The sequence below is a fragment of the Choristoneura fumiferana genome, chromosome 6 (genome assembly GCF_025370935.1).
Source record: "Choristoneura fumiferana chromosome 6, NRCan_CFum_1, whole genome shotgun sequence".
Lineage (NCBI taxonomy): Eukaryota > Metazoa > Arthropoda > Insecta > Lepidoptera > Tortricidae > Choristoneura > Choristoneura fumiferana.
This window is the reverse complement of record NC_133477.1, coordinates 4,999,717-5,012,620: the sequence shown is the minus strand read 5'-3', so window position 1 is coordinate 5,012,620 and position 12,904 is coordinate 4,999,717. Positions and strand designations below refer to the sequence as shown.

Here is a 12,904-nt window from a genome sequence, read left to right as displayed (position 1 = left end):
ATTTTCATAATGTACCTATAACGGTAATTTGATAAAACATTTATTTACTGTATAAAATATAAATATCACTTTATAAAACACCTACATGGACTACCAGAAAAAGAAGGTTATTATCTAGGTGTATGGTGTATAAATATTAATAGTTATCGCTAGACGATGGATCCCAATTTCTAAGTTGACGTTTTTAATTACCTAAATAAAATAATTTATTTACTTTTTTATGATTTATACTATTTTGGGCTACGAAATAGCCCGAAACATGGCGTGCTAAACTCGGTTTAAGACGTGAGTTATACGTTACAATATCATTTAATATTTATACTATTAGTTAGAGCTACTGTAGAACACGCTAGACAGACGTTGTTCTTTTTCTTTCCACAATTTTACCATTTGCTCTTTGATGAATAAATAGATATAATTATCACGGGGAATTGACATTAATATCAATTGACCTGGTCTCAAACTAAACAAAGCTTGTAATTTATGTAGGTGACAGGCAACGGATAAACATACTTAAATAGATACAAGTACATTCTTAAATAAATGTATAACATCAATTTTTATATATTTATCTGCCCGACCGGGAATCGAACCCGGCACCTCAACATGAAAATGAATGTATCCGAGGAAATTTCAATTTAATATTTATAATCTACCTGCTACGCCTTCAGGGCACACCAACTTGTTAACCTGACGTTTAAAGAGGCAAAGATTAACGTACATTGTATGTCGATAACCTTAATGTATTAGGCAATACGGTGCTGCAGGGCCCGCAGCCATCGTGCTTTCATTAGTGTGGGGGACAACATAAATTGTTTTTCTCAAAAAAATCCGTAAAACTCGTCATTGGTAACTATAAGTACAAATCAGAAGGCAAAGGGCATTGTCAATCAAAAAGGAAAAAAATATATATTACTGAAACGCCAAACTCACCAGAAATGACGCATAAAGGCTTATACTCTCTTAAAAGGCCGGCAACGGACCAATGACTCCTTGAGTAGTTGGTATACTCATGGGTAGCGGTGATCATTTCCCATCAGATGACCCGCTTGCTCGTTTTACAATAGTCTTGAAAATAAATAAAGATAGAAAGAAAGAAAGAAAGAAAATACATTTATTCACAACACAAGACGCAACAATAGTATTAAGTACAAATAGACAACACGTAGGAAAGTATGTGTCATTGCGGTTGTGAATCGGACACTGGCTCAGCATAATGCTAAAGCGTTAAGAATAAACACCCCAGCGCTAAAAAAATCGTGTTAATCGCAAAAATCGAGAACGGCTGGACCGATTTCGCTAATTCTTTATTTGTTGTGTTTGTTATTGTCAGGAGAAGATTTTTATGAAAGATAATTTAAAAAATTACAACGGTGGCGAAGCCGTGGGCAACAGCTAGTATTGAGGAAATGTTGTAAAATAGAATTGAATAGAATAAATTTATTTGGTGTAAAAAAAGTTTGTACGTGAAATCTTAGTAGTTAACAGTGCACCAAAATGGATGCCACTCAGTGCAGCAAATGCCGATGTCTGAATTTCTTCAGTCATGGCGCTGGTGTAGAAATAGAAACGAAGTATCTGGCGTTCCATGAAAACAGGAAAATCAGGCAGGCACCTATTTATGCTTGTTTGTGTGCGCGTTTGAGTAATTCTTCGATACGTACAGATAGGGTGCGAGTTGAATGCAGAGCTCAGGAAGGCGATAGTGTTCGACCTTATTAGAATTAATGATGACGAATTTACCGACATACAGAAGGTATGTCGATAAATTTGTAAAATAAATGTTATTTTAATTTTCACATTTTATTAAGTATATTTTTTTTAACTTTCGCACTTTAAACACATAATTATGTATATAAACAGTACTTAGCACCTTACCTTTTATTTGTTTCATCCATCATAATCGCAACGTGACTCAACACGATGGATGTAACTCGATTAAACAGTAAAAAAAAGGCAACGAACTCGGATTATTCATCATTAAAAAAAACCGGCCAAGAGCGTATCGGACACGCCCAAAATAGGGTTCCGTAGCCATTACGAAAAAAATAAGTAAAATTTTGTAAGGATTTCGTATTTTATACGTTAGGCTGCTATTTAAGAGTAAAACTACTAATAATTCTCAACCAAACTTAGCCGTTATAGTTTTCCTAGAAAGATTGATATACTTAATACCATCCTGATTTTTTTCAAATTTTAAAAAGCCTATCTAACGATACCCCACACCATAGGGTTGGATAAGAAAAAAAAATCACCCCCACTTTACGTCTATGGGAGGTAACCTAAAAAAAATTTTTTTGGTTTTTTATTGTACCATTTTGTCGGCATAGTTTACATATATATCCGTGCAAAATTACAGCTTTCTAGCATTGATAGTCCCTGAGCAAAGCCGCAGACGGACAGACAGACAGACAGACATGGCGAAATTATAAGGGTTCCGTTTTTGCCATTTTGGCTCCGGAACCCTAACAAAAAATAATGCAGGGGGCAATATGAGTTTTAACGCGATCGATATGTGTGTACGACAGCTATCAAGGACAACACTACACTAAAGGCGACAGAGGCGAGGCGTGTGGATAGCGGGGGGAGAGGCTCCCGCTCCTCACCTCAGGCCCCGACTGCATTCAACTCGCGCGCTATCTGTATTGTTTATAATACTCATTGATATGTCGTGGTAGTCGTGTGTGGTATTTTATAAACACACATGATAATGACTTAGAAGATGCTGTGCGCAGTTTCTCACGTTCCAATCACCTTTGCGACTTTCGGTCGCCTGCGTTTAAAGATTTGATTTATTTCTAACGGAATGTAGTATATTAATAGCAACGGGAAAGCAGCTTATTAGACAGCAACAAAAACTATGGAGTTACAAGTCAATCGCGGAGTGTGGCATCGGTCGCGCCGCCCGCCTTATACGGAAGGCTTTGATTTGTGACGCGCCTGCGCATTCAGTAATAACATTAAGCAATATTATATATGACGTTGCTTATTACGTTATAACTAAAAGCTCTGGCCAAGAGGAATTAGTATGATTTCAAGTACAAATTAGTTGTAAGAACAACAATCGAATGTACTATACGGAGTACATTTTTTTCAATGAAATAATAACTTTAATTTTATTGCAAAAAAATGCCAAAATAATGAAACTGGGTATTCTCGGCTCAAACTGTACAGTCAACTGCATTAATACCCCACACAGCGGAGTGCGCAAAAATATCTGGCCCTATGCCACGAAGTGCAAAACGCGAACTTCGTATGTTGCCGTCCCGCTGACGCTTATACGAACTTCGATTTGCGAGTTTCGTAGTAGCCCATCTGACACGTCCCACCGGCCCCAGAAATAGAGTCGTATCATAATTTTTCCACGCTTTGTTGAGTCAATGTCTCTCTTCAAGTTTGTTAATTTTATTATTTGACCTTTGAAAACGACTGTGAACTTATTTTTTATTTGGCCAAAAAGTTAATTACCTACCAGGTAATTTCTATCAACGAACTAAGCTGTCTGCCAAAGTTAACAGAAATCAAGAAAAACACGGTTGTTCAATCAGGAGATTGGGTTTGTGTGACTGAACTGAACACCCTTGTAAATATTTTTCAGGGTTTTCTTAAATCGAGGTTAAAATATGTTTCCATACTACATTGACCGATTTTCAGTGTGTACCGCCTAAAAGGTAAACTTTTACAGGGGCGTTCAGTCAAACTTACTCAATATCTTCTAAAATATAATAATTTGAAAACACTTGTATAATGCAGCCTGCAGGGTTTAGCTAAAAAAAGGTTTTTTTAAATTTTCGTTTTTGAAGAATAACAAAATCTAAGCTCTTAGTCTAAAAAAACGCCTGACCATCCTGGCATAAGGTTAAAAGGAATTTCCAAGCACCAGGTAGGCAGTATTCGGACAATTAGCGCGCGTCGTGACTGCCTTGAGGCAATTTGGCGCACGCGCATGTCCGCCAAGCGCGCGCGACAGGTGAACTGCGCTGCCCGCCGACGCTCCCAAAGATTAAATTCAGTGAGCGATGGCACAACTTACTATTGAATATAAATATCGTCGTGTCAAACTCAACGAGGTATATATTTTTTAAACAGATTTACAATGTTCTTCTTAACAGGGAAATAACATTCCATGTATCTATATATGGCAACCAGTACCGGTACTCTTATTGAGAAATCACTTTTGCCAGCGTCGTGTTCTTCGTGTGTGTGTTCTTCTCTAATTTCGACAGATTTATAGGTGCGTGAAGGAATATTCTTGTTTAGAAATGTTACTTATTTAATGACTTACCTACATAGTGTATGTCCATCGGCAAAAGTAGGATCTCAATCGAAATACGATCGGTACCCGAAGTGGCAAAAAATTATAGTGTCAATAAATTATTGTATTAAATGTGACATTTTCATTTACATTAATTTGGAACTTTTTATTTAGTGACAAATGTCAAAATGAAAAATCTACGGCTCTACGATCGATACTGAACTCTAGGTAAACTGGGCTTGAAGTCGAGCGTAAGGCAATGTGCCGCACCGTCTTTTTTGGAACTATTTAAGTGTATCTTGACGCGTCTGTCTACCAGCCACTTAAATGCTGCTACAAATAACTACTAATTTACCCAAAAGAGAACGCATTTTTACGAGGTAAATGAAGGCATGAAGAAGACCCATTTTTTTTAAAGAAAAGTTGGTAAGGTTTTGTATTTGACTATGCCGATAAAAAGGTAAAAACGTAAGATAAAACTGCAAAAGAAAAAATGTTCGACTTTTGGTTGCGGACTCCTCTCGTGATTTACTCTTTGCCCGTGACTTACACCCACAATTAGTTGCGCGACGCGTCCCCAATTAAATCGCGACGGTACTCGATTCTCAGCAAGTCTCATCAGATTGAATTTGAACGCCACCTTACAACGCTGCCATTATAGTAGGGTTGGGCGAGGCTAGTTAGGTCATATGTTATTTTATTTATATTTGGATGCGTTAGTCCATTACCTATTTTGAGGTTATTCTTAACCTATTAAAATTTCAACTGTTTAAATCTTGTTAAAATTAAAAAATGAAATTTTAAAACTTACTTAAACATATAAGTGTCCCTTATAGAATGGTTACGTTGATCGATTGAATAGTACGGTCGGTTCTCTAAGTTATGTATGAAAAGTAATGAAAAGTGGATAGTTATGCTAGGGTGCCGACTGTAATATGTTTCCTCACATCCTATTCCGTAAAATTTCCGGGCACGTCTAATTTTTTATACAACTTATGTATTTGGCTTGATTTTGAAATGTTATTTAACGGTGTCACAACTTCACAAGTTCCGTGGAAAAAATCACATTTTCGTTTCTAGAACACTTGATGTCAAAGCTCTCTCTACATTCTCAACTTGCCAGGTTAACAACAGGCCAACAGCTAAATAGTCTGCATAAATTTAACTGACAAACTGTGTGCCATTATCGCATGCTTGTTAATCTAGTTTGCGACTAGTTTTTAAACGTTAACTTGAACCACTCATAAGAAGTTGATTAACATTACCATTTGTTCTCAGACTCATCTCTAGTTCGCTAGCTCTGTGTAGTTACCTTCTAATTCTCCTGGATACTATCCAAAAAATAGTTGAGACTTGCGAAGTGAAATTAACCTTTCGACTTTAATAATTGCAGATTCTTTTTGTAAACTTTTGACGCTGCTGGTGCGTACTTGTAACTTGCATTATTACGAGATGATAAAGCATGTGACGGATTATTATCATGTCGGTAACTGTGTAACATGTATGTCACGTGTTGGAAAACATTGAGGAAATGTACACAAACGCGCCAAGTACTTAATTCAAAATTAATTAAGTTTGAATTAATATATGAAGTGGTTGAGTAGAATATTGCTTCACATAAATGTTACGCTATTTAAAAACTGCACGATCGTCAACGTACACCGCCGTAGGACACCCCGGTGGAGCTATCAACTTTCATCGTTTATTTGCTCTTACGCATAATTTCGTGACAACTATTCCTACCGCGTTTAGCCTGATACCTATCCTCCACTATAATTAAGCCATTCAAAATTTACCGTCCACTCAGTATTTATAGTAAATGAAGTCTAATTACATTTCCATTATGCAAAAGATGGAAATGTCTTCATTTAATGTGGGGATGCAATGCAACATCACACTTAACTTTTTTTTGCAGAACACCTGACTCCACGCCGAGAGCACGGAAAGGTATTTTTTATTTATTTTTAATAGTCGGTGTATGTGTAATTTTTTATAAATACCAGGAAGAGCAGCCCCATTGCTTTTTAATGGGAAAGGCTGTTTCGTAGAATTTATGCCGTTTCGGGTGAGATCTGTAATTGGGTAGTTCTACAAGCGTTTCAACCACTATCAGCTTCCTGCCGCATATATTGTAGAAATGAGGCCATAACCAAGAAATATTAATGAGTTGTAATTACATTGCATGCACACCATATCGTTTTACAAAATTCTTCAATGAGGGCTATCGCGTATGAATTCGCCACTAGAGGCGCTAGTGTAGCGTGAGGTCTCCGAAATGTCAAATCTCATAGTTTTTGTGTGAGCTACGCGGGTTTATTTAGAATTAGAATAATTTTCTGAATATTTTGCAATATCAGAAATTAATTATGGCAAATATGCGTTCCGGCGCAATGAATGTCTGTGTTTTGAGACAGTTTTGTCTTTCGGAAACCTTTGTCCTCCCTTTTTTCCGAACAAAACGGGGACTATGCAACACTGTGGCATGCTCGATATTTAAGTCATACTTAAAAACCTCACGCAACAGTGCGCCATCTAGTGGGACAAAAAACGATAGCCCTCATTCTACCTTACTCATTTCTTCAGTAATAAGCGGCAGGAAACTGATAGCGGTTGAAACGCTCGTAGAGCTACCAAATTGTTAAGGTTATGAGCTCGACTTGATGAACATTCATTTTAAAGTAGGTAGGTATTTATGTTGCAAGCAAGCTGATATAAGTTAAATTATGCGAGTTGAGACATCAACATCTGCATTCTCGCTAGGGAAAGATTGTTAATCTTGGAATAAAATTGGGAATTATGAATTTGGGATTATGTCAATTGGGAATATATTCGTTATAAGTCGTCTGGGGACAAAAAAGGACGACGATGCTAAAATAAATAAATATATATCATTCTGTTACACGAGGGGTTCTTCTTTCAAAATTACACATTTACTCGTAGACTGTGGTAGGTATAGCTAAGTCAGTTTTTTGAATGATCGAAGCTTACAGGCTATTATGTTTATATTTCTTTGGCAGATGTATGGGATGTATAAGCTTGTATGTGAAATCATAGCGAAATTGATTATGAAAGGGTTCCAGTTCCACCCTGGTACAGGATTCAGTTCGACTGTAGCTCCCATACAGATGGACCAATTCGAATGTATTTATAATAGTAAGCTAATTCAGCTCAATTTATTGAACAGCCCACAACACGAGCGTAGCACTGCCACCGCGGTCGCCGGTCAAAGAGGCTAAGGAGTCCAAGGAGCCAGCATCTCTGAGCGCCGACAAAGAGCGCGCGCGCTCCAACAGCCTGTCTGCGCCCGCGCGCGCCACGCGGAAACGAACTAGCTCTGGCGTGTTTCAGGTACACTCATTGGCTATAGAAGTCTATTTGGTTTCCTCCCGGTTGCAATACCACCCCTTTTAAAACTAAAACTCACGACTTATTGTTTGAGGACACAGGTCGGTGATTTGTGACACACGAACAGGCAAAGGATGATCCATACTGATGGTTTTCAGTCTTACGTATCTTACTTCGTAAATACTCATATTTGTTAATATACGCTAGACTACACGACCAGTAGGTAAATACCATACCTAATATGTGATAAATTTCTTTCATTATATGTCTAGCCTTCGCCTTATAATTTAATTCAGTAGGTAGTGCTAAATTCACAGTTTCGCATAAATATTCCCATTCTGTGGTTATTATTTGCAGGTGGTAGGACCTTGTGCAAGGTCCGCCCGGATTGCTACCACCATCTTGCTCGCTAATCCTGCCGTGAAGCAGTAGTGCTTGCACTGTTGTGTTTCGGCGTAGAGAGTGAGACAGCTGGTGAAATTACTGGCACGTGAGGTATCCCATCTTAGACCTCTAGGCTGGCAACGCGTCTGCAATACCCCTGGTGTTGCAGATGTTTATGGGCGGTGGTGATCTCTTACCATCAGGAGACCCACTTGCTCGTTTGCCATCCAGTCGAATAAAAAAAAATATATTAATATTGAATTTTAAATATAGAAGGTAACCTGATCACTTGAAAGTCATTTTCGAAGACGAAAGTATCATTATTCCGTAATAATATATGCTGGCGGATATTAAATATAATACCCAATAATAAAATTATGAAAATCTTGCGGTAATATGTTTAACACTATATGTATACTCAGCGGCATAAAATTTGGCCCACTCTGCATACAAAATTACCTATGAGTGCATATATTCGACGGCCAGCTTTTTGCCGCTCAGTAAACCCTATAAACCATATAACCCTATTCTTTTTTTATTTTACCAAATATGAAATTAAATGAAATACTTTGGCCTATTTACAGGTTGATGAAAGTGAACCCCCGCCGAAGAAACCCGAGCCCGCCCGATCTCCCTCCGAAAACACCCGAAAGCGACCCGAAGTCAACGGCCAAAAGGACAGCGGGCCAACCAAGAAAGAAAATCAAGAGAAGAAAGTCATAGAACGATTCGATAGCGAATCTGACGCGAAATGTGTAGCAGCATTTAAAGAGAGCGATAGTTGGGATTAAGAATAAATATTTAGGCGATAATCTAAATGTATTCCGAAGTTTTATTTTACCATGTCCACTAGCTCATTTGTTTTGGAAATTACAAAGCGGTTCCAAAAATAAAAGAAAAAACAAAAATACCTGTTGCAATCACTATCGCGACTAATTTTTTAAATGCGAAAGTAACTGTCTGGATGTTTATGTTACACCTTCACGCTTAAACCGGTGAACCGATTAAGATGATATTTGGTATGGAGGTAGGTTAAAACTATGGGGCATAAGATAGTTTTTATCCCAAAAAGTTTCCGCGGGGTCGCGATAAACGAATTTCGTCCACGGAGTGCAAGACAAAAAAAAAAAATTTGAATTCAAATTGGTATACCTATTACGAAAAACAAAATTTACGTAAATCGACGTAGATCGTAATCTTATCGTATACGTTTTTAGTAATAAATAACCGTAGATTACTTCTGTAGCTGCAAAAAATCGAAGAACACCAAAATCAAAGAGCACAAAAATATCCTTATCGTCAGTACTTTGAAAAAAGCTGGTAAGTATGTCAAAATCGATGATCTTTCCCAGTGAACTTAATGAACATTGTGTTAAGGGTCAAATTTGCTGACATGTTGATTTGAGATACGAGATTTTTTCAAAGTAATGACGATATATCACACCAAGAAAATAAATGATGACTAAATAAATAAATGATTAACAAGGTTGGCGATTTCTTCTAGTGCTGAGGCGAAGTCCGCCGCCGCCGGCACGTTTGGGATTTCCAAGGGCATTGCATTGGGGAGGCACATGCCACTTAGAAACCCCAGCTATGCGGCGACTTTCAATATCTAAATTAAGAAAACAAAAAAAAAAACAAATAAAAACCTATGTAGCAAAATATCACAAACATGTACCAATTGAGTTTGTGACAGGCTAGTTGGTGCTTGCATCGCGAGGTTTGTTTGTGTATTTGCTCATTGTTTCATTGCACTCGAAACTGCACGCAAACTGCGCTCTAGCTACGACTTAAATGAATGCAGTGTCAGCAGTTGCAGTTCGATGAATGCAGACCAACTGTTGGCAGTCCCTAACGCCCACACACTAAAAGGTCAAGAGGCCGTGAGGTTTTTAGTGAATATGTTCATCCTTATGGGAGCGCCAAGAACAAGAAGAACAAGAGGTATTGTTTCCCTTAACAGTGCTGATGCGTAAGGCCCATTTCCCACATCATAAAAAAGGTACTTAGATGGCAAAATACCAACAATTACTTAATGTAAACTCTAAGTACAAAGTCGCGTGCGGCCTGCTCAAAGGGCTCAATCAGAGTTAATGAAGACAGTGACATTGTATGGGACAACTGCTGTTTCATTATTGATGATCGCCACAGGAGGTCAGCTTTTGTTTATACAACGCGGTGCTAATTGGGAGCAGCCAACTTAAAGCATACTTACAACTTACTTACTTACTTAGTCGACAAAGGAATTCATTTGCCACCTTAAGATAGATAGATAATTATATTTATTACCTTCTGGAAAAATACATTATAAACATGTCCTGATATATATGTGTTAATAAATAATTTATTTTTTAATGTATCCCTTCGTGAATTTCTTATAACTACCTGTATATCAATGGATTAAAAGTTGGTAAAATCTGTAAATTAATATATAAATAATTAGAGCTTTTTTTTAAAGTTTCTAGAGTTAGAAATAATAATAATACCTAAATAGAAAATACAACTTAATTTAAAACTACCAATACATATCCAGGGAAAGCTAGAATGGTGAAGGATAGCTAAGGAAAAGTCTAGGATCTTTTTAATAGCATTCATACTTGGAACTTGTCAATTAATACTGTTTAAAAACTTTCCAAGTTTTTCTGATGATGCCTGATATTCCAAGTGTTTTTGCAGCCGCGGCTTGGGACTTAGCAGGCCAGTACGGTGGCACGCGCCGGGCCGCTAAGACCCTGGCCGCAGCCGCAGTGTTAACATTCTTGATATTTGTCGCCGTTAATGCTGTATAGTGCAACACTCGTTGATACTTGTTTGTCGCGTTAACAACTGCCGCTGAAAATTAATGATCGTATATGTGTAAGCCCTTTGTTGTATAAGAATAAAGAAACGAACACATTGACATAACCTAACCAACAAAAAGTTGGAAATCCCCGACTTTGTCACTTCAAAGTTCAATATCTTAAAAAAACGGCTGAACAGATTTTGATAAAAACATGTCTAAGAACTATCGCTAGAAAACCTGCTTTCAATTAAAAAAAAACAGCATTCAAATCGGTCCACGCGATTAAGAGCTACAGTGCCACAGACAGACACACATAGCGGTCAAACTTATAACACCCCTCTTTTTGCGTCGGGGGTTAAAAACTTGATACATGTACAGTAGCCAACAGATATTTCGGAGCGGCCAGAGTAGTCAAAAAATCGGCACATGCACTCTATTATTAAGGTATTAAAGTTCATGTTTCGATATTTTTGATCACCTCTGCCGCTCCGAAAAGGTGATGGTGGCTGTACAAAAGCGACTTGAATAGTGCCTGCGGTAGGTTAGGTATAGCAATATACGAAGTTCTAGTATTTTTTTTTTCTTTTTTATTCGAATGGATGGCAAACGAGCAAGTGGGTCTCCTGATGGTAAGAGATCACCACCGCCCATAGACACCTGCAACACCAGGGGGATTGCAGATGCGTTGCCAACCTAGAGGCCTAAGATGGGATACCTCAAGTGCCAGTAATTTCACCGGCTGTCATACTCTCCACGCCGAAACACAACAGTGCAAGTACTGCTGCTTCACGGCAGGATTAGCGAGCAAGATGGTGGTAGCAATCCGGGCGGACCTTGCACAAGGTCCTACCACCTGCCAAAATCGTAGACTGAGTCGTAGGCTAAAAGGTAGTTAAATAATATAAAAAAAACCTTTAAACTACTCACGAAACTCCCCGTCTACTTCATGTTTATCTGGAACAAAGAAGATAATTTAATAATTTCCATTGGATCTTTCAATCGATGAAGATCAATCTCATTCGTTGCCTAGTGAACCCACGTACAATACATTCACACATCGCATAATACTTATCCACCAGCCTAGAACATTAACTATCGTCAAATAAACGCCCGTACAATTAATTTAACGGTTGCGCGAATCTAGCTTCGGAAGCCTTCGGGCGTCTTCGGGCTTCTTCGGGCCGTTAATCAACGCCGCGCGCGCAGTGAGCAATGGCGCTCGTGTGCCCTCGGGCCCAGAACAATACACCTCGTTATAGTAAAGTAGTAATGGGGAATATAATTGGCACAGATGAAGGAAGCCTTAACAAGGTGACTGTGATGTTTATGGCGTTTAAGTAATAAAGATGAGCGGAGATTACAAATTAAAACGGTCGGGGTCATTATTGGAGCGTTTAAACCGCCTCAATTATTGTGGTCATATATTTTTTTAGTAGTATTAACTTAATTAATTTCATTGCAGATTAAATTAGTAACACAGCTATTCAAATTATGCTGCATCAAGATTTTATAATTGAAAATATGGTATATTGCGAGTAATATACAATTTTACAAACGACCTTTATTTGACTTTGGTAAGTTGCCGTATAGAAGACATCAACGCGTTAGTGTAACTTATTGATGAACTTGATTTATATGAAAACCATAACTTTGTCGCATTTTAACTTCACCACTTGTAAACGGGCTAAGTCATGGTTTTTGTTGTTATTAAGAAAATAAATAGTTTTTTTTTTGTGTGGGTTCCGTGTTTCAAAAGGAAAAATTAGAACCCTTATAGGATCACTTTGCTGTCCGTCTGCCCATCTGTGTCCGTTTATCTGTCTGTTTGTCTGTCTGTCGATAGGTCCGTCCGTCTATCTGTTTGTCTGTCAAGACCCTTTTTTCAGGGACGCATGGAGATATCAAGCTAAAATAATTAATATCAAATACTCAAGTTTGCTATCCTATGAAGCAGTGAAAAAAAAAAAACTTAATGCACTTAGAAGTTTAGTCACTGCCATATTCTGGCACTTATATCTAGTCAGGGCCGGATCTAGGAGGGCGTCTCACAATAGATATTAAAAAAAAAACAATTTTCTATGGCTTAGCATCTTTTTCGTTTTTTTTTGCAAATAGTTTAGGAGCCTCCACTTTGTTGC

The 12,904-nt window shown here is 37.9% G+C and overlaps 1 protein-coding gene across 2 annotated transcripts in view; it reads left to right on the top strand.

Moving 5' to 3' along the window:
* The window catches only part of LOC141428879 (poly(A)-specific ribonuclease PARN-like), a 40,211-nt gene extending 31,405 nt beyond the window's left edge, over positions 1–8,806 (top strand). For both annotated transcript variants that reach the window (XM_074088924.1, XM_074088923.1), the window contains exons 12-14: positions 6,171–6,202; positions 7,440–7,603; positions 8,569–8,806. In XM_074088924.1, the coding sequence (XP_073945025.1) occupies positions 6,171–6,202; positions 7,440–7,603; positions 8,569–8,775 (403 nt within the window). In that variant the 3' untranslated portion in view covers positions 8,776–8,806. The remainder of the gene's footprint in view (positions 1–6,170; positions 6,203–7,439; positions 7,604–8,568) is intronic.
* The last annotated feature ends 4,098 nt before the right edge of the window (positions 8,807–12,904 follow it).